Source organism: Arvicanthis niloticus, chromosome 11, assembly GCF_011762505.2.
Source record: "Arvicanthis niloticus isolate mArvNil1 chromosome 11, mArvNil1.pat.X, whole genome shotgun sequence".
Classification (NCBI taxonomy): Eukaryota; Metazoa; Chordata; class Mammalia; order Rodentia; family Muridae; genus Arvicanthis; species Arvicanthis niloticus.
The window spans coordinates 75,767,840-75,794,519 of NC_047668.1; the positions used below are offsets into that span (position 1 = coordinate 75,767,840).

Genomic DNA, 26,680 nt, shown 5'->3' on the forward strand with positions numbered 1-26,680 from the left:
AAATCTCAAAGATTTCTTTTTTTTTTCTGAGACAGGGTTTCTCTGTGTAGTCCTGGCTATCCTGGAACTCACTCTGTAGACCAGGCTGGCCTCGAACTCAGAAATCCGCCTGCCTCTGCCTCCCAAGTGCTGGGACTAAAGGCGTGCGCCACCACCGCCTGGCAAAGATTTCGTTAGAAGCATTCACATTTAGAAATCATCTGTTAAGCAAGTCTTTAGCCAGTCTATTTGTGTCTCACAGTTGTCTGTTAGATGGGACTAATTATACCTTTGCCATTGTTTTTCTTACATGCAAGTCTTCTACCCATGATATCAAACAGAAATGAGTAAACACATCCATTACTTCCAGACACCCTGAGTAACTCTATCCATTATTTCCACACACCCTTTCAGAATTGTCCATCATCTGACATGACTCATTGGTTTCTGTAGATAAACCATCCCACTGGAAAAAAAAAGACTCAGAGATTATGATAGGTAAGAATAGTTCAAAATATCCACAAGCAACATCCAGGCAAGTGCAATGGCTGTCTTGCACTTGCTGTAGTGGAGAAACAGAAATGTCTGGAGTGAGAGAGCTGCTATTACTACCATTCAGGGAAGGTCTGTGGCAGTGTGATGAGTTTCTCTGTAGATATCCAGTGCCTTCCACCTGCACTTTGGCTTTTTTACCATGGACAAGAGGTACAAAGAGTAAAGAAAGGAGCTAGAAAGAGATTAAAAGCACAGATCGGGAAAGGAGTCTTGGAAGAGTAGAGCATTGTTTCATACTTCATGCCCTGACCATAATGGATCCAAATGAACCCACTGTTTTGCAATGGAAATTTTTTACCTGTTTTACATAGAATCCATAAAACACGTGTGAAGGCATTTTGGCAGTGGTGTGTGTGTTTCTGTCTGTGTTGTGTGCATGTTTGCAAGGATGCATGCATGTGTTTGCCTGTCATTTGATGACTGAAAATGAGGCTATTGAATTTATAAGTGAAATTTATTTACTTTTCTTTGGGTAGCTTAAAATTAAAGCTAAATACAGACTTACATGGTACAGTATAATGACAGTGGACAAGAAGAATTTTAAACATTATTGACAAAGAAGGGAATAGAAAATGGGATGATGCCAAGTAGAAATCTAAACATTGACTCTACCTATGTATAATTTACTGTTTTTAGAACTATGAATAACGGAATCTATACTGCCAAAGATAGCTAACAAAGTCTATGATTAAAAGAGAAGTTGACCTAATTTTGCTTTCCATTGTTTTAGCTACCCGTGGTCAACTAGGGTCAAAATGCTATATATAATATTAAAGAAATAAATGGTTCAAAAGTTCAAAATTATATGCAGCTCTGAGTGTCATGATATTACAATGTGCCATTCCATATAGCTCAGCAGTAGATAATCCCTTGTTTGTTAGTCATGCTCCATGCACTCTGTACAACCTAGCATGTCAGTTGTTGCTGTGTTATAGTGATTATGTTCAGGAAAATGTCATTGTATTTGATGATGGCCCTAAGATCTCACAACATCATTGGAATATGATGGATTGGTATAATGTACTTCAAAATAGAATATATTCATATAACTTTTATTATGGTAAGTAGATATGATTTAAGTTTCATACACACATATATGAGAACAACAGAGTATGTATAAGGGTTGGTATTCTTAAAGCATCTTCATAAGTCTGAATATCTATCTTCCAAGGATAATGGAAGAACAGTGAATTTATGATAATATACAGTATATTCTATGTGGGAGTATATTTCTTTAGAAAATAAAAGAAACCTGAAAAGTTGCATGTAAAAAATGATACACTTTTCAGTTAATATGATTGTGTTTAAACGCTATCATTATTTCTATGACCAGTAATAATCAAATAATTTTCTGAATCTGCAGATTGTCATTTCTTATTAGTACTAGATGAAAGTATTTTTTATGATAATGCACAGTCACAATTAAAGATGTGCATTCTTCTTAAAAATATTTTCTGAAGAAATGAATCTACTCTAAATGTTAGTGCATTGAATAAGTATTTGCTGAACACGTTTCATGTGTCAAGAACAGTGAACTGTGGAAAGATGGTAGCCAAATTAAATGTGTGCTCTGCTCTCATGGTAGGTTCATTTATCAACATAATTTTGGCAACCCAGACATAACATGATGACAATACAAAAGTTGAATATCTATGTCTAGAGCGTGTGTGTTGCTATTTTTCTAGAAGTTACTTTATATTTGATCCATAACTTGGGACAAGGAAAGAGATGTGGATTTCTGTGGTATATATTACTACAGCTATCCAATCCCATCATTAAAGAATATGCATCATCGGGGCTGGAGAGATGGCTCAGTGGTTAAGAGCACTGACTGCTCTTCCAGAGGTCCTGAGTTCAAATCTCAGCAACCACATGGTGGCTCACAATCATCCGTAATGAGATTGGATGCCCTCTTCTGGTGTGTCTGAAGACAGCTACAGTGTGCTCATAAATAAAATAAAGAACAAAAACAAGGAAAAAATATGCATCATCAGAAAAGGAAACTAAATACAAGCACAATGCCTTTTGCATCTGGGATGCTTCTCCACCTGGTTAGTATGTTCTGGTTCAAGGTCCATTTCTAGCCCATATACTACCCCCATGGAAAAGATACTACCAACAACAAGGTCTCTTGCTGAGGTCTTGATTTCAGCACTGATGCTACCTATTAAATACATAGAATTCTTCATTCAGTTTGTCATCTATAGGAAAAGATCAAGTTCTGAGCATTCATTCCTTTAAAAATGTGCTCTGCTATCAGAATACCTTCAACATGGGAAAATTATTGACTTTCAAAGATAACATAATGCAATACCAACATATATCTCCCAGACCACCAAAAAGGTGATATAGACATCATTTAATACAAAACATTAGAAATTAAGTCTTTAAAGCGAGACTTGGGCAAGCATTTCTATCCCACAAAGCAGTGTACCGTATAAGCGTAAGCATTCTGGTGATGTATTGCTCTAATACATTCAAGCAAGTGCACACTGAGAAGATATTAGTGCAGTGCATCATTGTGGAGAGCAGCTGTGTGGTGTGCACAGCAGTCCATGGCTCAAATGGCTCATCACTTCAGCTCTCTAGTCAAAGTGTATGGATCCCCTGATGCAGTGGTTGCCTAGCTGTGAAGACAAGGGTCTCACAACTTATAGGGTGAGCAGGAAGATTGGAATTTTATTTCCTGTCATCAAATGTTAAGTGAAAGTTTAGAGACCTGTATTATCATCTATGGACATGCTGGCAGCATGAAGAGATAACTCAGTATGTTATATTCTTTTTTGTAATCCATACTTCTCTTCAGATTTGTCAGAGTGATCTTCAGTGAAGCTAATATTTGGATTCCTCTCCAGGGTAGAAATTAGGAGACCTTAGAGAGCCAGAGTGAGAAGATGTTACAATTTGATGCTCCCATTATGCATGTATCTAACCTCTTCAGTTTGCAGTTAGTTTTATTTTGCCAGCATAGAAAAGGAACCTTGGGAGACGAGTTTTATTAGAGATATGCTGAACTGTTCAGTTTCTAAACTTGTAAATGGGAGAAAATTGAAAACCCTTGAAGACTGAAGCTTTTGGTGCATATCCAAATTTCTCCTACATCATTTATTTTGACAAAACCCAATATCTCAAGTAGTTTGAGAGACATCTTCTTAACAATATTGTGCACATTTACATGAATGTGAGATGCCTACCATTTTTTTTTTTTTTTTTTTTTTTTTTTGGTCACATAACAAGAGGACAGAATCTGTTTACTGTCATTTTTATGTACTCAGGGTTTTCATATCATATTTATTTTTATTTATCTTTAAGTGAGGAAGGATGTGAAGATGAATTATTATTTGTACCCAATGTTGTCTTGTAGTAGAAAACTTTTGGAGTTATCACATATGTAGCAACATAATGCGAAATTACTTCACAAGGTGGGGGGGGCTGTGTCTGTGGTTGAGTATGAATATAGAAGCATCAGTGTGTGTATATATCTGTGCCTTTGTGTGTGTCATTATGTCTGTGGGATTATGTGTGTTCGTGTATGAGTTTGGATGTTTAGGTGTGAGTGTAGATTGTGTGTGTGTGTGTGTGTGTGTGTGTGTGTGTGTGCAACATGCTCCCATGTGTGTTTGCATAAGAGATCCCCAGAACTCAAGTTGCTCCTCTGAGAAGGGGGAGGTCCCTACCTAGTTACCAGCCCACCCTGACACTTCATATCACTGCAGTACTAGCCACATCCTCTCCCACTGAAGCCAGAAAAGGCAGCCTAGTTAAGGGAACAGGAGCTACAGGAGGGTTCCAGAGTCAGATATAGCCCCGGTTCAGTTGTTGGGGTATCTGCATGAAGACCAAGCTGCGTATCTGCTACATTTGTACAGGGTGGTATAGGTTTAGCAGGTGAATGCTCTTTGGTTGGTGGTTCAGTCTCTGGGTGCCCCCAAGGGTCCAACTTAGTTAACTCAGTTGGTCTTTTTGTGGAGTCCCTATATCCTCTGTTTCTCCCAATCCTTCCCCTAACTATTCCACAGCAGTCCTGAGCTTGATCTAATGTTTGGCTGTGGGACTCTGCATCTGTTTTGGTGAGCTGCTGGGTGGAGCCCCTAAGAGGACAATTATGCTACACTATTTGTTTGGTGATATGAGTCCATTCAATAACGCAATTCTCAAGTCATCAGATTTACAGTGGCATATCTTGCCATTAAACTCCTCATGACAATGACTCTTTCCTTGAAGACAACAGTGCCCTGAATATGATCTTTCTTATTTGTCTTTTTATATTGTACTCTGGCTAAGTCACTGAAACTCATGTGGAAGGTACTATAATGGGGAATGCCATCTTCCTTCTTGAAGAAATGTTGGAAGAAGGTGGGGTTTTTTTGGTGGGGGTAATGTTTGTCCTAATGAAAACCTATCTTTGATGTGTGTCACTAAATTGTAGTACAATTAAAAATGCACTTATAATTTCAAAGTATGGAAATGAGTACTCCCTTCATTACTCTTTGTAGTTCATAAGTGTTTATTCCCCACAATGATGAGATATTCATAGTCCAGTCTGGTGCAGATCTTGTGCCTGATGGCATGGCTGCTTAAGAGTTTAAGACTGCATCAGCCATGTTATGTTTATAAGACAGCATTCCACAGCACTTTTCTCTTCTCTGTTCCTTCCAGCCTTTCCAATCCTCCCCCACTTTTCCTGAGTCTTGGAGGGATAGAGCCTTGGGCTCTATCACACTTTAATCTTCTACTGCTAGGGAGAAGCAACTTCTTTCTTGTCAGTATTATTAAGATGAAGATAGAAATACTTACATCTTTTAGATGGACATAAATCAGTTGCTGTCCTGAATAGAGAAGACAAAGAAGAGCTATTTGGATAAATCAGCACACTGAGAAGGCAGAGATATTTATAAGAAAATAAAATTTGCACTTCTCTAAGCTTCCCTCTAGTGTCCTATAAGTTCTGTCTACTGAAAATATTAATAATCTTAGGATAAAAAATTAACTTCTCCCTTCATAGATCTACCCATGTGTCAGTTTGTCAGGACTATTCATTTGTTAGGACTGATTTGCCATGATTTAATGTAATAAAATGTAATGCTTTGTCTTTATTAGCCATGTGACTTTGAAGAAATTAGTTAAACTTCCTTAGGTTTTGAACTATGCCTGAAAATGAAGATACAGAACTTTAATTGGAGAATGGCTATATGTAATTGATAACAATGGCTAAAATGCTTACTGTTGCTGGAATAATCAGTGGTGGATATCACTGTGATCAACTCGAAGATTAGTGAGGTTGTTTGCAAAAGACATGACCTAAACAAGTCTATATTAATGAATGAATACACTAAGAAGTATGTTTGCTAAGCCAGAATGAGACAGATAAGACATGATAGATTCTTACTTTCCAAAATAAACCAGCCCCTCAGAGATGATGTACTGAGAAGAGTCATGTTAGCATAGATTGCACCTAAGTACTGCATTCTGATGTTGGCACATGGTTTAAGCATCAGGAAATGCTTTAGATGGTGGCTATGGACATCCACTTTTTAGAAGCTGAGTCTCTGAGATTATATTAATGCTCAGACTTCTACATGGTTCTCTCAGACCTCCAGGTCTCTGTATCCCAGTGGATCCACATAGAGATCCCTCAGATATCTCTTGCAACCATCTGGAATCTGAGAGTTTCTTAGGAATAACCCTTGTGCAATTAACACCTTTAGAATCTCCAACTGATTGATGGCACAGAACCAACATTTCTTATCTCCAGTCATTCCAACTTGTCTTTTATCCAGGCTCAGCCATAGTGGCAGTTGGGGGGACTCCAACTTTTCCCCTTGTGTCCTTGTCCTTTTAAGTTCTTCTTCCAAGTATCTGGCTGTTTTCCCCTGCTAATAACAGGAGCCACCTGGAGTTTCCTAAGCTGTTTTCTTCTCTGTAATGTGCTGTGTGTTTATGAGCTTCCCAACTTACATTGAAATTTGAACATACATTAATCCTTTTAAATATTTACCTGTTTGCAAAGATCGTGACGCTTATAAACAACATCAAATAGGTAATTTACAATGCTTGAACTCATTTATTTCAGTCTTAAAAGAGCATGATTATTTATTTCTCATGTGTGTTCACCCTGGAAGATGGAAAAAATATACTAGATGAAAATCCACTGAAAAAACTATTACTTGAGACCACGAAGGACGTGAGCTGTGTTCTCTGTATGTAAGGTTGGAGGAGCCACTTTTTTTTTCTCTCTACAGGATTCACCAAGCTCAGTTTAACTCTTCAGAGTCTTTGTATGCTGACTGTGTTGTCTAGTGATGGTATCTCCATTGTCAGTGCATTGTATAGGGACAACACAGCATCTCCTTTAGATATGTCTTATTGTTATCTTGATTCTTTAAGACATGGATTCTGGAAATCTACTGGCAACATTCCTCTGAATTTCATTCTATCCCCATTGTAGACATTTTTATTTGAGCTTTAAAACTAGACCTGGTTATAAAAGAGTCTATGACATGTGCTTCCTAATAATTGCATAAAAATATTATAATTCATGGCTGCCTAATACAGAATTTCCAAGAGAAGATTTATATCAAAGTAACATACTTTAGATCTTCAGGCACATGGCTCTCCTGGATCCAAGGTGATCAGGCCACAGAGACTACCTGTCTGTGGTTCCTAGCAGCAATCTGAGTCTTTGTTTAACATGATTCATGATACTCTGAACACTGTCAAGGGTTCTAGCTTGCAAGTTTGTCTTAAAATAGATATGCAGTAATAGTTCTATGTAAGAAGAATAGTGCTACACGTTACAACTGCTTTGGTTGTTTTGCCCCAGTCTTGAGGACTCAAAACTATAGTCAAATAATTAAAATGTTTGGTAGGACATGTGAGTGCATTTGCAAAGCTCAGAGCTTCTTTCTGTAGCTGACCCACCCAGTGAAGCAGAGATTTACATGGTGAGCTAAGTTGTAGAATCTTGCATAAGTCATCAGAACTTCAGAAAATCATCTAAGATATTTTAAAAACATTTTAAAATACATAAAATAAAACAGGATGCTAAAATGGGAAGTGAAGACTGGTTTGGTAAATGGATCATATTTGTAAGACATTTTCCTAAATAACATGATCACTCTCAGTTAACCTAATGTCATTAACAATGTCAAGCTTGATACAAGTGCTCTGGAAACCGCCTCCATTTTACAGGGACTCAAACCCTTGTATATTTTATGTTGCCTGGATATTTTGACCTTGTTCTTTTCTATCCAACATTCTGCTTTCAAACTACATTCTACACCTTTGTCTTCTTTGCCTAATGTTTTCCCAAGAAGCAAAGTTGCTCTAACCTGTTTAAAAGATTTATTTTCTTTTTAATTGCATGGTCACATGCACATGAGTGTTAGTATGTGTGTGCATCTTGGTATAAGTTACTTCAGAGGCCAGAGGATGTCACTGGAACTAGAACTATGGATGAATGTGAGCCATCCAACATGAATACTGCGAATCGAACCAGAAATAGTGCCTGAGTCCCCTATTTACGTCCATTATCTCTTTCATAATACTAGCTAATTACAGGTCCAAATATAAGAACTATAGATATTCTACAGTATATGTATTGGAAATTTTTTGTTCAGTTTTATTCCCCACCTCCCCTTGCTTAGTGAAGTAATCAGAAATGTGTGTGTGTGTGTAAGTGACCATCATGATGTGGGAGTATCAGATGCTTGAGAGGACTGATTTATTAGACAGGATCTCAAGGCTTTGCTTTGAGTCGCCTGTACTTTTGTTTATAATCCATCATGATGCTCTAGTTTAAACATATAATTATAGAGCTATTTAGCATGAAGAGCTAAAGGTTATATTTTGAGTAATATTTCACAGTGGCTGATTGTTGCCAAAAATTCTATCAACACACTTAAAAAAGGTATTCTATCAGCAGTGACTAAAGGGTTAATTTTATTAGCCTCCTCAAGACTAGACTCTATTAACTTAATTGACTCCTTAAGATTTTGTAGGAAAGTAAACTCTAATTGTTGAAGTTTGTGTTTCACATGTCCTGAAACAGAGATTTACTACCGTTCAGCAGTTGGTGTGGTTACTGTTCTGATTCGGTAGGAAAGTAAGTAGTAAGTCACTAGGTACAATCTCTCACACGCTCACCCCCTGTAATTCTGACTAGTTCCTCTGAGAGTTAATGTCACTACCTAGTCTTAGAGTCATTATTATGGATAGTTAAGAGTTGTGGAGTGCTGGGCGGTGGTGGCGCACGCCTTTAATCCCAGCACTTGGGAGGCAGAGGCAGGCAGATTTCTGAGTTCGAGGCTAGCCTGGTCTACAGAGTGAGCTCCAGGACAGCCAGGGCTACACAGAGAAACCCTGTCTTGAAAAAACAAACAAACAAACAAAAAAAAGAGTTGTGGAGTTGGGAGACTGAAGTCAGAATATAGATAGCTTACTTGATATTTGAGGGGCTTGTTTGCTTCCATGATATGGTTTTTTAAAAGTTTATATATCAACACTTCTGAAATTTAAAATTTTATTTTCTTATTCTTACTTTGTTAGGTCAATTTTCTCAACAAGGAACTCAGTTTTGTCACAGTGTCTGTGTAGCACAGTTCCACAGACAGGCACTATAGACTAAGACCATGATAACTGGCTCAGTTGGTAAAAGGCTTGCATTGCAAGCACAAAGGTTTGAGTTTCATCCTAATATCACACTTAAAAAATATTCTGACATAGTGATCATGCTTGTAATTCCAGAGTTGGGAAAAAGACTTTCAAAGCTCACAAAATCAGCCAAAACCATCTATTTGAAGAGTCATAGGCCAGTAAGAGACTCTGTCTAAAAAAAAAAAAAAAAAAAAAAAATAGCCAGTAGGAACCTGATATAACTGTCGCCTGAGACGCTCCACCAGAGCTGACAAATACAGAGGCAGATGCTCACAGCCAATCATTGGACTGAGCACGGTGTCCCCAATGGAGGAGTTAGAGAAAGGACTGAAGGAGCTGAAGGGGTTTGCAACCCCATAGGAAGAACAGCAAGACCAACCAGATCCCCCAGAGCTCCCAGGGAGTAAACCATTAACCAGAGTACACATGGAAGGACCCATGGCTCCAGCTAAAAATGTAGCAGAGGATGGCCTTATCGAGCATCAATGGGAGGAAAGGCCCTTGGCCCTCTGAAGGTTCAATGTCCCAGTGTAGGGGAATGCCAGGCTGGGGAGGCTGGAGTGGGGAAGTGGGTGGGGGAACACCCTCTTAGAAGCAGGGGAAGGGGAGAGAGGATAGGAAGTTTCCTGGGGGAAACTGGGAAAGGGGCTAACATTTGAAATGTAAATAAAGAAAATATCCAATAAAAATTATATATAAAAATTGGTCAATGAAATATAGATAGCACCTGTTATATGTATGATATCTGAAATTGACCTCTGGTCTATAAGTGCAAAAATTTACATGTGCACCCAAACCACCAACATCACCCCACACACAGATATGTGCACAGACAAACAAAATGTGCTCCTCAGAAAGAGAAACTTGTTACAGAATCTCATCAGGTTGCAAGAGGAGTAAATAAATTAAAATGCATGGAACCATGTATGACTGAACACTGTTTGCCATAACTATCCTTTCTTTAAAAGTGTTTTTCTTCATAACCATTAGACCTTAAAAACTAATAGTGTATTGTGGTTCTAAATTTAATGACATTTACTAATAATACCATAAAACTTTAGTTACTGGCACTTGTTTTAACCACGATATCAGATTGGATTCATGAATCCTACAAAAATAGAATATTGTGGGTCTGTGCCGTAACATTGCAAGCCAACAAAAACAGAATCAGTTATACTAATTTTTATATAGTTTTAATATTTGATAATCATAAAACATTTATTATTCAATTTTTAAATATTGCATTTAAATACTATCTAGTATGATTTCTGAATTTTCAGTATGCTACATAATTTTTCATACAAGTACTTAACTCTTGACCCTTTTCAACCCTGTCTTGAATTTGCTTGGTCATCTACTACCTCTGTAATTTTTATTAAGATATTTAATTTTACCAAATAAGACTTTTGAGAGATATAGACAAATTTATATTATAATCCAACAAGTCTAGAACACATAGGAGGTGCATGATGTTTGGATATTTGGCTGTATTGACTCACACTAATGTTATGTCAGGCAACATACCAGCTAAAGTTTATATTTCATATTCTGTTTTCACCCTTTCTGCTTGATGTAATTGATGCAGTGAGGGGCAAAGCAAGCATATCTGGCCAACTCCAACAGATTGTCAGCTGACAATGTATTCAGCACAGAGCCAGCACAGATTGACAAGTGTAGGGTTGGAGTAGAGAATACTGATCCACTTAGCCATCTAAACAGTGACCAGGCTAGCCCTCAATATGTGTTTCTGAACTGATAATCATAGCCCTGATATTTCTGAATAAATACAGAAGTTAAATGGTCCCAAACAGACAGGACTGCAATGGACAGTCTGGCCACTGACTATCCAAGAAAACAGGAGCTGAAAGTGAGCCAAGGTTCATTTTGAGCTAGAGAAAGTTACAGTCGTCCTGATAAGGAAACAACCCTTAGAGAGAGAAGGTAGGACTGGGAGAGGGCAACATATTGAAGGGAAGAGCTATGGTAGATACTCTGGGACAAGAGAACCCCAAGGCTTCTTCCATGTGAGAATGAACACAGTGCCCATAGGAAAGAAGAGTAAGGTGTTGTTATACTTTTAAAATCAATAATATTTTCTCAAGTTTAATCAAACTAATATTTGATTAAAATACTTAATCCCCCCTAATTCTAGACTACCAGTGAGTGAAAGAAACAATTATCTTCTAATGGACTTAAATTTTTTCAGAGCTCAGATAACATGTCACAGAGTGTCACTCTCCAGACATATAGTAAATGGACCTTTAGTAACTACAATTTGTAGAAAAGTACACAGAAGTATCTGGCCAAAGCACTGGAGACAATGTATATATACAGTCTAAGCTGCTCAGTAATGTCTATATGGCCATCTCACAATATCTCATGACTGCTTCTCTTATTAAAAATTTAAAAATTAAATCTTTTAGTGACTTATAAACATGTCTCTAAAATAAAAGACCTGGGGAGCTACATGAGACACTGATCTTTTATTTTTCTTGGCAACTAGCACTTACATTTTATACACAACCAAAAAACACCCATTTTTCTCCCAACCATGAGGCTCCCATACCTGCTTCTTGATCAAACTTATAGAGCCTTTCCTCCTTTGTCATTTGTGGTCTATAATAAATATCTCAAATATCTATTCATTTAATACTGACACCAAACTCTGTGTTCCCTGGATCATGCACACATTTGATGCTGGTAGTTTTTAGTTTAGTGAATTTTTCTTGGCAAGAGCTCTGCTCCTGCCTGGGAACTGATTGCACTTCCGCAGAGCCAATATGTTTCTCAGTTCTCCAATTTAAATGCTGCCAAGGATTGTCTAACATGTGCCATGAGAAATTCGGCTGCACACAAAACCCCATTCATTAAATAAACAGTAAACTAAGCAACCTCTGGCAAAAGGAACACCCCATCTAACCTCTCAAGCACTGGGGACCTTCCAAAGGAAGTAATTAAAGATAGCATTAAAACGAAATGCCCTAGCACTTAACAGTCATAATTGAAAAATAAAAGTTTCCAACCCGGGGTCTTCATACATTTTAGGGATTTTGGAATTAAAAAAAAAAAAAAAAAACTGAACAATTGTATGTGGTTTTCAACAAACCTAAAAGGGTCACATAATTAATTGTAGCACAAGATCAATATAATATGTGTCTCTGTCAGGCTTAGGCCTACCAATTAACTGAATGGGATTTCAGAGGCTGCCTATTTTGGCTTTGAAATGCTTTGATAATTTTAAAATGATCAATGTAAATATTTCTTAAATTTTTAGCTTAGCTGATGGAATCTTACAAAATTCATCCCTCATAAAAAGCAAGGTAAAAAAACAAAGGTAAATAAAGTAATGAAGTTTGGGGAGAATTCATATATACATTTACATCTGAACATTATTAATTACTTACCTGAGACATACTTTTGTTTAATGAAAGTAGTCACTTATTTATGTAAATAAAGAAAACATTTCTCTTAGATACTTAATATCTTAGCACTTAGGACATGGCACACTACTTTTATTTTAACACTTAGTCGTTGTGTGTTTCATGTTTTGCCTGCCTGTATGTCTGTTCACCATGTATGTGCCTGATGAGGCTAGAAGAGGAGTCAGAACCTCTGGGTCTAGAATTGTTTATGTTTATGAGACATCTTGTAGGTGCTGACACTCAAAACTGGGTACTTCAGAAGAGCAGCCAATGCCCCAGTGCTCAGAAGCACTTCTACTGTTCCAGGACTTTGGTATTTAAGACTAGAATGTTGACAATCATGACAACACTTTGCTTGGTGCCCAAAGTCAAGCACTAGTTCTGCATATCTGCATATGCTTTATTAACACTGTGAACCAAGATTTAAAACTCATCCTTGAGAAGGAAGAAAACTGTTTTGAAGTGTTATCTGGTACTTACCTAAGGAGTGGAATTGGTTAACCAAAAATGACTGCATTCATACACACACGCACACACACACACACACACACACACACACACAACCTAAACAATGTACATCTTGTATTGCATTTATCAGATGATATTAAATCATAGGTTTATAACGCCCCCCCCAACTAGGAGCAAGTCTCATTTGCAATATACTTTCATCGCAGGTGCTATAAACAGCAGTGTTGGCTGCCTTAAATGTCAGCTTCTCTTGTATGCTTTGTGGTTCTCAGGTGGAGGTTTGAATGAGCAATGCAGGCAGAATGTTTGGAAAGAAATGGTTAGGCCGAGAGTTTAGATAATCTATCAATTTAGATGACCAGATTCCATGTTTTCAGGAAGTTTAATTGAGTTTACCATATTTTAGTTCTGATAAATATCAAGAAAAGAAAAACGAGACAGAATAGACCATAGCTTGGACACTCATAAATAAAATGCTGTACCAGGTCCTCATTGGCAATCCTTACACCATATTTTGTTCATAACTTTTTGACTGTCAAATGAATTAGCTTTGTAGCCTGGGCAAGCAAACTTGCCGTCTGATGAGATACCATTCAAAGGAAATAAGAACTTCACCCCATCTACAAGCATCTCTGATGCACAGGCACTAATTTCTGAGATATTACTGAAGAAAGCTCCTGGGGGCCCATGATTGCTAGCATAGAATGAACATGATTATAGCTGCATTTGCTGTTTGTCTGTGTTTCTCACTTGTTTCCTTCTATAGTTGTGCATTCTGTCCTCCAACTCTTAAAATGTTTTTCCAGGATGAGGTCAGATGCCCTAATACATTGAAATACAGAACATATTATTTTTATTTTATGAATTATAACTTTTCCAATAAGTATACTAGTAGGAATGTAATTCTAAACAAGATATGATTTCCTTGTGTTATTCAGAAATCTTTTTAAGGTCTGATGTAGTATTTCAAGCCTCTAATACCAGTATCCAGGAAACAGATGCAAGAGGATTTTGAGTTCAACTGAGAGTATAAAGTAAGACTCTGTATCAAATAAATAAAAAAAAATCAGAATCAGAAATTTCTTTAAGAGAAGGGAGAAATAGTATAATTATAATATTAAAGAAAGCCCTTTACATAAATTTTAATGTATAATTTGCTGTATGTAGGTTGTAAAGATCAAAGATACTTGAATAGCTACAAATATTCATGTTGCAAATACCATTACAGACATGTCCACAAAGAAAACATAAATGTCCATATGCTGTCATGAATGTACACTGTAGAACAGTTTATGTTATAAAAGGCTTAGCAGTTATAGCAGAATATATTACAAATCTATAATACCTAAATGACAAGAAGAAATCGCTCAGTGAGAAATAGCTCAAAATAGAACATATAGTCATAGAATCTTTTGTCTGAAAGTATCTTATGTGGTGATCCTTAAAAACCAATGGCAAAAAGAGACATTAAAAAACTATGTAGGTTCTAGTAAGTAACCATGAATAGTAGAAATCTATTTGGATTTTCCACCTTAAGCAGAGGTTATATAACAGAAGCGTTTAGGACAAATGATCAGAATCTGGCAGCCATAACGGGCTAGGTTTCACCATCCTTTCTGATAAGATATTGTAAGAGACTGATGATTGTCAGATAACAGATACCATAGCTTTACCAAAGGTCCTAGAGGTCTCCCAGCCTGTCTTCCAGGATTCTGACATGCACTTTAAGATCAAATAGAGAGTAAAATGGTATAAAGGGCAAGGGTCTCAATTAAAGCAGTTCTTACTTAGTTTTGGATTTGTTGAGCATTTTATTAGTTCTGTGAGTGGTCAGAAATCTGCTCACTGTCATTGTTTGAAGTATTAATCTGTCAGGAGAGAATTACTTCTGCTCTGGGGTACAGCATCAGCATCCTAGATAACTGCTCTCATCTGAAAATGCCAGAAGGACTTGTGCTCAGTAACTATCTTTGGAGATTCTGCTGTTCCTGGAACACAGAATGACTGCTATTTAATATAGTGTGTTCTCTGTACCTTAAGCCCTGAGGGAAGATGAGGCAGGTTAGACCAACACTCTGAGTGATAATTACATTCATGGGCAGAGGCAAGCAGATGACCCAGCAAGAATGCCAAGGGAAGGCAGAGATGCCAAGCTTTTATCCTGCCTTTGTTTACCTTGTGGGCTAGATCAGGACTCAGTTCTTTTAAGCAAAGCCAGCTTCTAAGTGCTTGTTTCAAACAGTTCAAATCTATTTCAAATAAGGTTTTATGCACAAACACACATTCGTGTACTTATAATCAAGGAATATATTTTACATCAAAATACTATGCTTATGAAATATTCCTGGGAAAAAAGTTTATAAAAATAGGATGGGAAAATGATGCACACACTGAGAAAATGATACATTCAAAAGTCAGAAGCATGGTGTTTCACAAGGAACACCCACTGTTTCATCGCAGCAGGGAAAAGAAAGATTGTATAGCAAATGGTAATTTATTTTATAATATATGTATATATGTATACATATTAGATGCATATATGACTAGTTAATACATAAACAGAAACTAAATTATATATTTTGTATTTGTACTTATGGCCACTTCATTGAAAAATGTAAAATTGTATAGTAGAAGAAATTTCATTGAACTCCTAGAGATAAGAATACTAAACTAATTTTTATTAGTTAATCCAGACAAGACATTCATTCTTGCTCTTTTCAGCTCAAAGAAATAATTATACTGGTTTTTAGGATGATGAATTTTCTTACCAAGATAGTAATGATTATGGTTATCTTTCCCTCATTGAGACTGACAGATTAATTTTTTTTAAATAAAATCACCAGACCTTTCTTTTCTGAGCAGCAGTTGCTTGTTTGGAACAGAAAGTTTAAAACTTTAAACCCTAATTTATGGGTTGTTATTTCTGTAGATTAACGAGAAATTAATGCTAAACCTACCTTCATCTGCTACTTGTAAAAACAACAGCAAACATTATAGTTTGTTGTTTCTTGGTAACTCCTTCAGTGTCTAACTAACTGGCTTCGCTGGGGAACTGCTTTGCAGCTCCACATCAAATGTGACAAAACTGAAGTTTGAGACCAATTTTCTGAAATTCATATCCTAAAGTCATCATGAAATCATTGCTGTGAGAAAAACAGGCATCACAGTTTATTAGTCCTGAGTCTTCGTCTACTCACTGACGATAGCACTGAAGGCTGCAGTATAGGAATCCTGGGGCAGGACAGTCTGATTTCTAGGTTGTCTTTATCAGCTTGCATCTAGAGCTGTCCACATGGCTTTATTTATTATATGTAGGAAGGGCAAAGCACTGGTGATTTTATTTTATTTCATTTTTATAAATAGGACACATTAGGTTGTCCAACTGAATCTGAGACAAAATGTTTCTCTACATTGCATAAAGTACTGTGGATTTTTTTCCATCCAGACTAACAAACTTTGGGTATCAGCTTAAATGCCAAGAGCTCTTGTTGATAAATGTTACTAAAGTCTATTTTTATTTTTTCTAACCAGGTTTGTTATTTTTGTTTGGAAAATGTGACATATTTAGCTAAAGAATTTGTCTGCAGTCTTCTTATGAATAGGATTAAATTAGGGGTAAAAACAAATTCTTCTCCAGGAAAAATCACAATCATTCTCCCTTAAAATAAGCTCTCCCATCTATAAAATTCCCTGTGCTCCCCTCCCTAATATTCAGGTGCCTTGGTGTTGTGTGGTTTTCTTAGCATACTGTTGGGTTACTTTGTGTAAAAGTGGTATGGATCTACCTTTTCTTCCTTAGTCACCTCCACAGCACAAAACTGCATGCATGGGTGATATAGCCATAAGTGGTACAGTTTACTAATAAAAAAAGGCTTTGTCTCACAGTTCATTGGCCCCATGGCCTACGTTCTGGCTGTGTTTCAGACACATACACTGTCATGCCAAGAGAAGCCATGGAGTGATCCCAGATAGAAAATTAAAAGGAAACGCCTTCATGTATAACCATTCTCAAGTATGGGAAGAAAATCCAGGGTGGTTTAAAAGGAACCACTTGTGTCCTCTGGGTGGGCTCTATCCAGTGCAATGCCTAGACCTCTGCAAAGCTCCTCCTTTCAGAGAGCTTTTGCCACCCTCCATCCTGTCAAAGTTTATTCTTGAAAGACATCATTAGTACATGTTAATTAATTCAAGAAGCTTATTAAAGTTTCTTAACTGATGCATATACTTATTTGTAAAAGTCCTCATATGAGTAGTCAATGTTTCCTTACTAATTTCCCATACCCTGACTCCCTCAGAAGAGTTGTATCTATTGGTTGCCTCTGTAGAAGCCTTTAGCATAATGCTCAAGGTACTTCTGTGTACTTTAATGTGGCCTAAACTTTCTCTCTTCTAATAGATAGTGTTTAAATTTGCCTCAAAAGAGGGAACACTATCCTGGCATCTCAAACCACAACTGGACAATATCATAAGGACAGATGAAACATGTTTCATTCACTTCTGGTTCAAATCACATACACTAAGAGGAGAACTGTCCAAGAGTTCACACATGGAATTCCCTTCCTTTTGACCTGTTCTCTTTAGAACTTAGGAACATAAGATACACAGAAGCAACAAAGCAAAAATAATAGTATGCAAATTAAAATAAGGTTGTATATATGGACAATCAGTTATACATTCCATAACTGTAATCATTTTCTCTTCACTGTGGTCCCATTTTTCAGTATTATTTTCAAGATCAGATATTGATATTCAGTATTATCTACCTTAAATGCAAGTCTACACTTACAAATTATTTTGTATTCTTGTATATTAAGCTTAAAGAGACATTTTTAGCATCCTTACCATATAAAGGAAAAGAGAAAATGTAATAAAAATGCATTAAATTACATGGCAGATTAAATACAAAACAAAAGAATCTAAACAAGCAAAATGCAAAGTCTGAAAGCTATATCTTGTCTATCTCATTTTGATACCTACGTAGTATCCAATGGAGCAGGGAGATGAAATTGAACATTTTGAAATGATTTAAAAATATACCAATATCCCAGCTTTTAGATTCTAAAATTAGATCTAAAGGAATATTCACTAGTATTACCAATGACTAGATTCGATATATATAAAATCTCCATATATGTGTATGTATGTATTGGTTCAAAAGGGGAACTCTACTTTTTAAATAAGACACAATTCCATGAGCAATCAGAAATCAATCCTATGATTAAGTACTGTATTCTTTTAGAAAAGCAAAAAAAGCTCACTCATGAATTCTAAGAAGGCTTAGAATACTTAAAGCCACTTGTTAGAATAATTTAATTGGAGTTGGGTCATTATAAGATACACAGTCTAAGGCTGAAAATAGAATAACTATGGAATGTAGGTCAGATAAAAGCATTGTGGTAACCTGACAACAGTGAAAAGTTTTCATCTCAGATTGCTTTTCTGTTTTTCATAGGAGCCCTTCAGGGAGCACAAAATGAGGAGGAAAACTAGCAATATTGTCTACTCAGAAAATAAACGTTCATGTCACTAGGTTTCATGTGGGCATTATTCACTGTAGAAGCAATTCATACCTTACAAAATGAACTTGAACATGAGCTCTTCCTGTGTACAGGCCAACTTGTTAACAAACTGGATATCCACAAATAGTTAAACATTTCCCTGGAAAAATACATTTGTAGTACTTTGGTTTTGAGGTTGGTCTACAATCTCACATTTTTATATATTCTACTTGCATTCATAAACTATGATTATAATACTTAAATAAAGCCTATGAAATATTAGAACTTGGTTTGACAAAGTGAAAAAAGAATTTGATTCAGTTCTTAGTAAACATGTAATGATTACATATGCTGGGCACTGAATTGGTACTATGAAAGAGTGAGTAAGGTTCCTACTTACACAAAGATTAGATCAAAGTGGGAATTCATTTTATCTCAGTGGGGGGTAGTTTGTATGGCTAACTCTGATTAATATATCCCAGGGAAAATTTCCTACTTTTTCTCAGTATCTTCCCAAATACCTCACTGTTAAAATCTATAAAACTATAAGATTGCAGCTAAAATAATTGCTAATAGTTTCATTAATCTTACACCCTCCAATTTTCTCCTATTCATGATGTCCTATTCATGAGATAAGACAACTATCCATAGCCAAACTTGATGTCAGAAACAGCCACTTCTCTGAAAGCAGCTTGAGTTTACAGCTAACAAGTTACTATTGATGAATGGAGGCATCTGTGTCTTGCAGATCAGAAAATGCTCAGTCATAATGAATGCCCAAATTATCTCCAAATACTAAGATATAATCCCCAAGGAATGATAAAAAAAAAATTAACAGGCAGAGTAGCACAAAAGTCATAATGATAGCTTTGAAAATAACCCATAAAGAATATTTTCTCCACTGCTAAAGATCTCCAAAGAAAGACGACCCTAAATCAACTTCCCTGAGGCATAATAGTGCTTCCTCCTTTCAAGACAGTATTCTTAAGAATTAGTGTAATTCCTCTTTGTGATTGCTTTAATTCATTTTCTCTTCTTTTGTTGTCAGTAGATGCTTATTAAGCCATTGAACATATTTATTCAAAGAATAAAGGATATCCTGTGCTTTATAGTAATCTGCCTTGAAGATAAAAGAAAACTGAAGCCACAGGCTTAACATTGAAAATATGTCACTTATTTATTTGATGAAAATCAAATATAAAAACCAATTATGTGTATGGGTTTCATTTTCTATTTTTTTTTCATTTTCTATTTTTTGTTTGATGAAAATCAAATATAAAAACCAATTATGTGTATGGGTTTCATTTTCTATTTTTTTCTAACACACACAAAACAGTAGAAGTAATTTTCAGCTATGATAAAGAGATAGCTATCTATTCTCATGCAGGCTGATCTAATAGCTATTATCTAAGACATAATGTAGTTGACATTGCCTTGTCTTGGTAGAGACTTTTCTCTCTTACATGCATTTTCTTATTTAATCATTACCCACATGCTGTGATATGTTACCTCTTTGAAGTGAGAAAAATATAACTTATAAAGATCATACTTTGTGTACTGTTCATATCTGAATTTGAACTCTAGAAGCTGATTCTAGAGCTTGAAGGCTTAATCATTGACAAGGACAGCTAGTCACTGACTGATCACATCAAGAAGTTCAGTATCTATCTTGGGTCAACTAGCTATGCATTTGAAATAAATACCTACTGTGTTGGTTTGGTTCCTATTACTATTTATGAATAAATAAATTTAGAACCTGGCAATATTAGTTTCTATGAAATTTTCAGCCCCTTAGATGGATTTATACTCATCTTTATATAAATAACTAATTCACCCTTGTGTTAGTATAAGCCATATGTGTATAAATGTATTACCTAGCATATGCATTTTGTAAAGAAAAGGTATGATTCTTATCTTCATATCAAAATACTCATGAGTTTTGCTGATTTAATGTAATAACAGATGCATGATATTAAGAACCTGTTGATTAGATTTTCCTGTGTGTTATTTCATGTCCAAAAAACCCTATAACTAACTCCAGGCAACAAGAACCACCTCGGCCCTTTAGATGAAATGCCTTGGAAAACAAGAATACAGGACATTTACCTGATATTTGCATAAATTAAAAATAAAGTACCAGGACCATAAATTGAATAGACTGTGATGGCTATTGCATATGTTGTAGTTCTATGTCTCCCAACAGAACTCAGCTATTAACACAGCCCAGTGCAAGACAGGATCTGTTTTAGTGGGGACTGTGGGAAATTTCAGAACATTGACTTCTCATAATTATTTTACAAGGTAAAGATACATAGTGAATGTATCTATATCAGTTCCTGGATTTACATATCTTTCCATTTTTGATAAACAATCCAAATGATTGTTATTCAGTGAGTTGATCTCTGAAATTTATGTTTGAAAAAAATACAATAAAATCAATTAGTATTTTATAGTTTTTCATGATTACTTAAAAATTCCATGAGCTGCAGACGAATTATGCATATTCAAATATAAAGTCTAGATTCTCACTGTTATTCTCTTCCCATAGGTTGTATATAAAAATAATGATGTAAGGCTGGAGCTATCGCGACTTGCCAAGCAAGGAGATGCTAAGATGAAGATCCATGGTGTGGTGGCTTTTAAGTGCGAAAATGTGGCAACCTTAGACCCGATTACTTTCGAGACCCCAGAATCTTTCATTTCTTTGCCTAAGTGGAATGCAAAGAAAACAGGCTCAATATCATTTGATTTCCGTACAACGGAGCCAAATGGCCTCATATTGTTTAGCCATGGCAAGCCAAGACATCAGAAGGATGCCAAGCACCCACAGATGATTAAGGTTGACTTTTTTGCTATTGAAATGCTGGATGGCCACTTGTACCTCCTCTTAGACATGGGATCAGGTACTATAAAAATCAAAGCCCTACAAAAGAAAGTCAATGATGGAGAATGGTATCACGTGGATTTCCAGCGGGATGGACGGTCAGGTAATTTAACATTTTACTGTGTTGTTAGAACCTCCAAAATCCAAATGATCAAATGGCTGTGTCTTAAGCAAACACTTCCTAGGCATCAAGGCAAGGCATACGACATCTTGCAAGAAACTTTTTCCTGAATTTACAGATAACAGATTTTACAGTTCTCGTAAACTCAGCTAGGTTTTTATGTCATTGGATATTTGAAGGTATCTGAACATTTAATCACAAAATGTAAAAGAATAAAAATAAAACAATCAATCCATGAAAATGTATCAGGGTTGTGTGCAAAACACTTCAATCTCTGTGGTGGGACTTAAATCTACCTCTTAAACCAACGTATCTTTGAGAAGTTTGAAATTCCAACAGTGGGCATTGCCCCTTGGTTTCATTTTCTGGCTTTGTTCCCTTAAGAGGGAAGTTTTCTAAATGACATAATATTTTCACTGCACTTTAAAAGTTGTGTCAAGAATTGGACTTTGCTTAGTATGAACTTCAAAGAAAGAAAAAAATCAACCAGAAAGATGCCTTTTTATGCAGTAAAATAAAGAGCTGGAAAGTCAGAAAATCGAGGAAGGGCTGATTTACTGGTTCTTAATGAGTGGAAACTCAGAACGTGTGTTTTAAACCCGGCTTGTCTCAGAAAATTTTTTTCTAATTTTCTCCTTTGGGGAAAATTTGTTTGGATTAGGTTCATCTCTGTTTTTCTGGTGTAAACTAAGAAATTTTTGCTGAATGAATTGGAGAAATCAGTAATAAACTCTCTGCCCTGCCTCAAACTTTCTGGAAGACATAGTATTTAATTTATCTTTAGAAACTTTCAAACAGAAGAATTAAAGCGAACGTGGGAACATGGCAGGATCTAGTATTTGAAATACTAGGTTGTAGACGGCATCAGGATGGTACATATATCTAGAATAGAATTTTAAACATGACTCTGAAGAAGAGAGAAATTTGACTAATATTGTATAACATAAGTTTGACTTGTATTTTAAAACAGAATAAAACAAATCAGATTATCTTGTCATATTTGAAGGTTCAGAAAACTAAAACAAAACAAAACAGAAAACTTAGGACAGTTATACTTTATCTAGAAATGAGATATTGCAAATATAAAAATAATGTATGATGAATACCAAGTTATTAGTAAATGTCAAGGAACATGCCAATACTAAACCAATCTAGTACTCACAGACTATGTTTTAAATACCTCCTTTCACAAGTTTATGTGAATTACGTATGTATGTATATATACATATGCATTAATATATCTATGTATGTCACAGTATACATAATAACATGTACCTAAAGGGAAAAAAACTAATGAACTTTTCAATGGAGTCCATTATAATCATATCAGTTATTAAATAAAACCCATAATTCTTATGGCAGACGACATCTAATATCATGTGCCTGATGTTTTTCTTTCATCATCATTTCTGTACATTTATTATCTGCTGCATGCAAACCTTCACTGGAGACTACCAAAGACAGATAGCATCTACTCTTACTTAGAAAGCTCAGTTTTGTACTGAGTGAATAAAACATTTTTTTTTTTTTGCAAACCAGAAGAATTGAAGCATGAGATTTTTGTCAGAATCCAGTGTAAAAAATAGACATCCCTGTGTTTGTTGGTATTTTGATGGCAAATTACTTTTCTGTGATTAAAATATCAGATAAGAGAGTTGGAACAAACACTGTGAAAAATAAAGCCAAATTCTGCCCTTCAACAATTTGAAGAAGGTAGCTCACATTATGTGAGCCTTGCTCAGGGGACCATAATGTCATTTTAATAGCTGCAGCTGTTAATATTTTATATATGGTATTTTAATTAAGTTCTATATTTGCACACTGAATTGATCTGGCATAGATCTGCCTTTTAAAATTTGAATGAATACATTTGCAGTTTTGTTTTACCGAAAGACTATTCTGAACATTGTTGTTGCAATGCAAACATTTGTATCTGAGATTAAACAAATAGACATGGAATCTCAGTTAAATTTACCCATTTTTATATCAATTACGTTCAAAGGTTCTAGGAAAATGGTTTTCCACAGCACAGAGAGAAATAGGATGGCTATTTCAACAAGACAGTTTGGGCTGCCTTCTGAAGTGATAAAGGATTGAATTCCTTGGGCACTCCCTTGATAAATTCCCAAAACCATTTAGAGGGCCATAGTATTTTGATTGCAGGGACTGGAGCCTCTAAGTTACTCTTTCAGCAACTGATTTTTATTGACTAAGATACTAAATAATTAAAGCAATCATAGCTATTTGATGTCACTGTAACTACTAATTTTCTTAATCGGAGGTAAAATTGAAGTCATAATAATGAATGAACATAACTGAAATTTGGATTTTCCAAAACAGATTATATTTAAATTTTTTCAGTATTCCCACTTCCTAATTTATTGGGCAAAATAGCTATAATTTCTGTCTGTCTGCCTGCCTGTCTGTCTGTCTTTCCATCTTTCTGTTTGTGTCTCTCAGTCTGTCTCCTCACCACACACACAATAAAACAGAGTAGCCTATTGTCAATACACTCCTAAGAAGATATATATATATTTTTTACATTTGAAGAATGTAGCAATTTTCTTTGTGAATGCAACTTCTTTAAATTTGTAATTTTATTTAATTGCTTTCTTGAAAGCCACTGATACAATAGAAAATAACAGATACTACCCTTTTAGGAAGACAGTGAGAACTTCCAAACTCAGACATTTGAAATAATTCAAACAGAAAGGTCAATCATTGTCAGATAGCTTTGCCAGCCTGGTACAGGAATAACAAGCTTTGATGAGAACAGGACTGCAAGTTCTCCTTGTTCACAAGACCTGTACTGCTAAACAAACATGTAGGTAAGAGAAAATTAACCAAGTAGGAAGATGTCATCTCCTCAAGTACTGAGTATTGGGTCAGGCAGCTGTCAGTGACAACGGAGATAATCACCAGGCCACCAGTCTTCCTGGTTGTTCAACTTTGGGTCCTCTGTTTACTAAAAGAGGTATGTGAGCCGTTAGGGTATGAAAAATACTGCCTTCCTTTGCATACTTTTATAGAATTTCATTGTTGGTAGTGGGTTATGAACACAGCTATGAGATATGAGATAATATAATTTACTAAAAGTTATCACAATATGTGCAACAAGCTAGTAGGCAGAGATAGAGCAGGAACATTTACAGCTAGAAGGTTAAGTTCATCTCATGACCAAAACAGAAAATTCATGCAATGATTACTAAAGCAGAACTGTCTAAGTGTGGCAATCTCTGCTGGTTAAGGGGAAACCTTCATTCTGAGTTTTTACCAACCTATGAAGTACATTCCATTCCAAAATGTAGGGATGAACCACACTTTAATAGCCCCATTTTTATATAACTTGACCACAGCAGTTTCTAAAGAAAATGCAGCTTCCTTTTGTTGCCTATGGGGTTTATAATCACCAACATAGGAACTAAAGTCGCTGAGTTATCTGCGGATGATTATATCAACCCTGCAATTAGCTGACAAAGGATGAGCCATGCAAACTGCAGCATGATCTAGTGCCACTGAGTGAACAACTTATGTCTTAGAAAGCAGCTATTCTATGTGCATGTCTTAGCTGCTAGGATAAAAGCCCTTCGTTCTTGAGTTAATAAGTACACTACGAAAGTTCATATCATTGTCAACTTTGCAGGACATCTTTCAAATGTATCTTTCCCACCCCTCTTCCCTTTCTAAACGTCCCAGTTATAGCTCTGCTGGTACCAACTGTGACAACAAGCAGCTGCCCAGGTGTTTAGCTGAAGTATGAACTGTCCTATAATTAGGCTAAGGTTAATGACTGTTCTCTTAGGGCAAGAATATTGTTTAAATTCAGTTAAACTCTGGCTCAGTGAAGGATACCCTCTCAAAAAAATTTTTATAGTGAATTTCCAGTAGTTTTTTCTTCTCTTCTTGCAAACTATCATTACATATTGAAATAAAGAGGAAACTCATTATTTTTGTCAAGTTCTGCTTGTGTACAGCAGGGCACAGCAGACGGTATCAGCGGTTATTCATGGGTAAGCCTACATTTAACAGCTAAGAAACCATTGAGATTTGAATTGAAGTCATAGAGTTCTAGTTTAAGAAGTAGAAATTATAGTGGGAAAGGCAGTCTCTCTCCAGAGCACATAATTAGGGGTTTGTAGTAATCACAGTTCAATGTGAACAGTGCTTGCTAGCTATCTATTACCAGCACTGATTTATGTGTATAACACTCATAAATTGCCACTTTTACATATTCCCACTTGATCAGCCATTGGCCTGTGTAGGTCTTGAGGTGAACTTGCCCTGTAACTGTAAAGGTTTCCCATGTATCTCCTCACTACCTTGTTGTGCACATTGGGATAATTTTTAGTAAATTATATTAATGTCTTGTATCTTATTTTAAAATACATTTATTTTAATATCTTATTTTAAAAACCACTACCCACTAGCAGGAAGACCGAAATACACATCAATAATTTACCAATTACTTAGTCAAATAGAATCAACTTGCCACTGAGTTTCTATACCAAATATTTTTTAATTTATTTTTTTATATTTACTTACTACAGTAAGATTTAAAGATACAAATTTATTTACATTTTCTCTACATTTGTAGCACTTTTGTTTTGGAAATCTTTTGAGCATTGTAAATGTGTACCTAAGTATATACTTGCTGTTGTACTATAAGCAGAATATTCACCCTACTTGTTTAATTTGATTTTTTTAAGGTCTTTTTTTATTTTCTGGGGGTGGGGGGAATATGGTCTGTATTTAGAAAAGAGAGCTCACAGCACGGTTGCCTAGAACCCAGGCCCTCAGGACTTCATTTATATTCACAAGTCTAAACACAGGACCAAACATCTGCAGTAGCAGGCTGCCTGCTGCTCTAAGCACTTAAGTGTGTCTTCTCACTGTGAAGAGGGAACATGCACATCTTAGTTGAGATGAAGCTGCCCTAGGCCACTATAAATAGACATTTTCTTACCTAATAAACTTTCCTTGCTTGGCTCACTGGAGGACACTGTTGAGATGGAACGAGTTGGCGATTTGACTGAGTGACAACTCATGATTGACATACAGTTGTATGGCTTGACCGCTTTTTAAACATCACGTGGAGGCA

General features: G+C 35.9%; 1 protein-coding gene across 35 annotated transcripts in view; it reads left to right on the forward strand.

The window, feature by feature from the left end:
- Nrxn1 (neurexin 1) overlaps positions 1-26,680 on the forward strand; it is a 1,065,384-nt gene that overhangs the window by 431,358 nt on the left and 607,346 nt on the right. For all 35 annotated transcript variants that reach the window (XM_076942416.1, XM_076942418.1, XM_076942435.1 and 32 more), the window contains one exon: positions 21,126-21,564. In XM_076942416.1, coding sequence (XP_076798531.1) covers positions 21,126-21,564 — 439 coding nt within the window. The remainder of the gene's footprint in view (positions 1-21,125; positions 21,565-26,680) is intronic.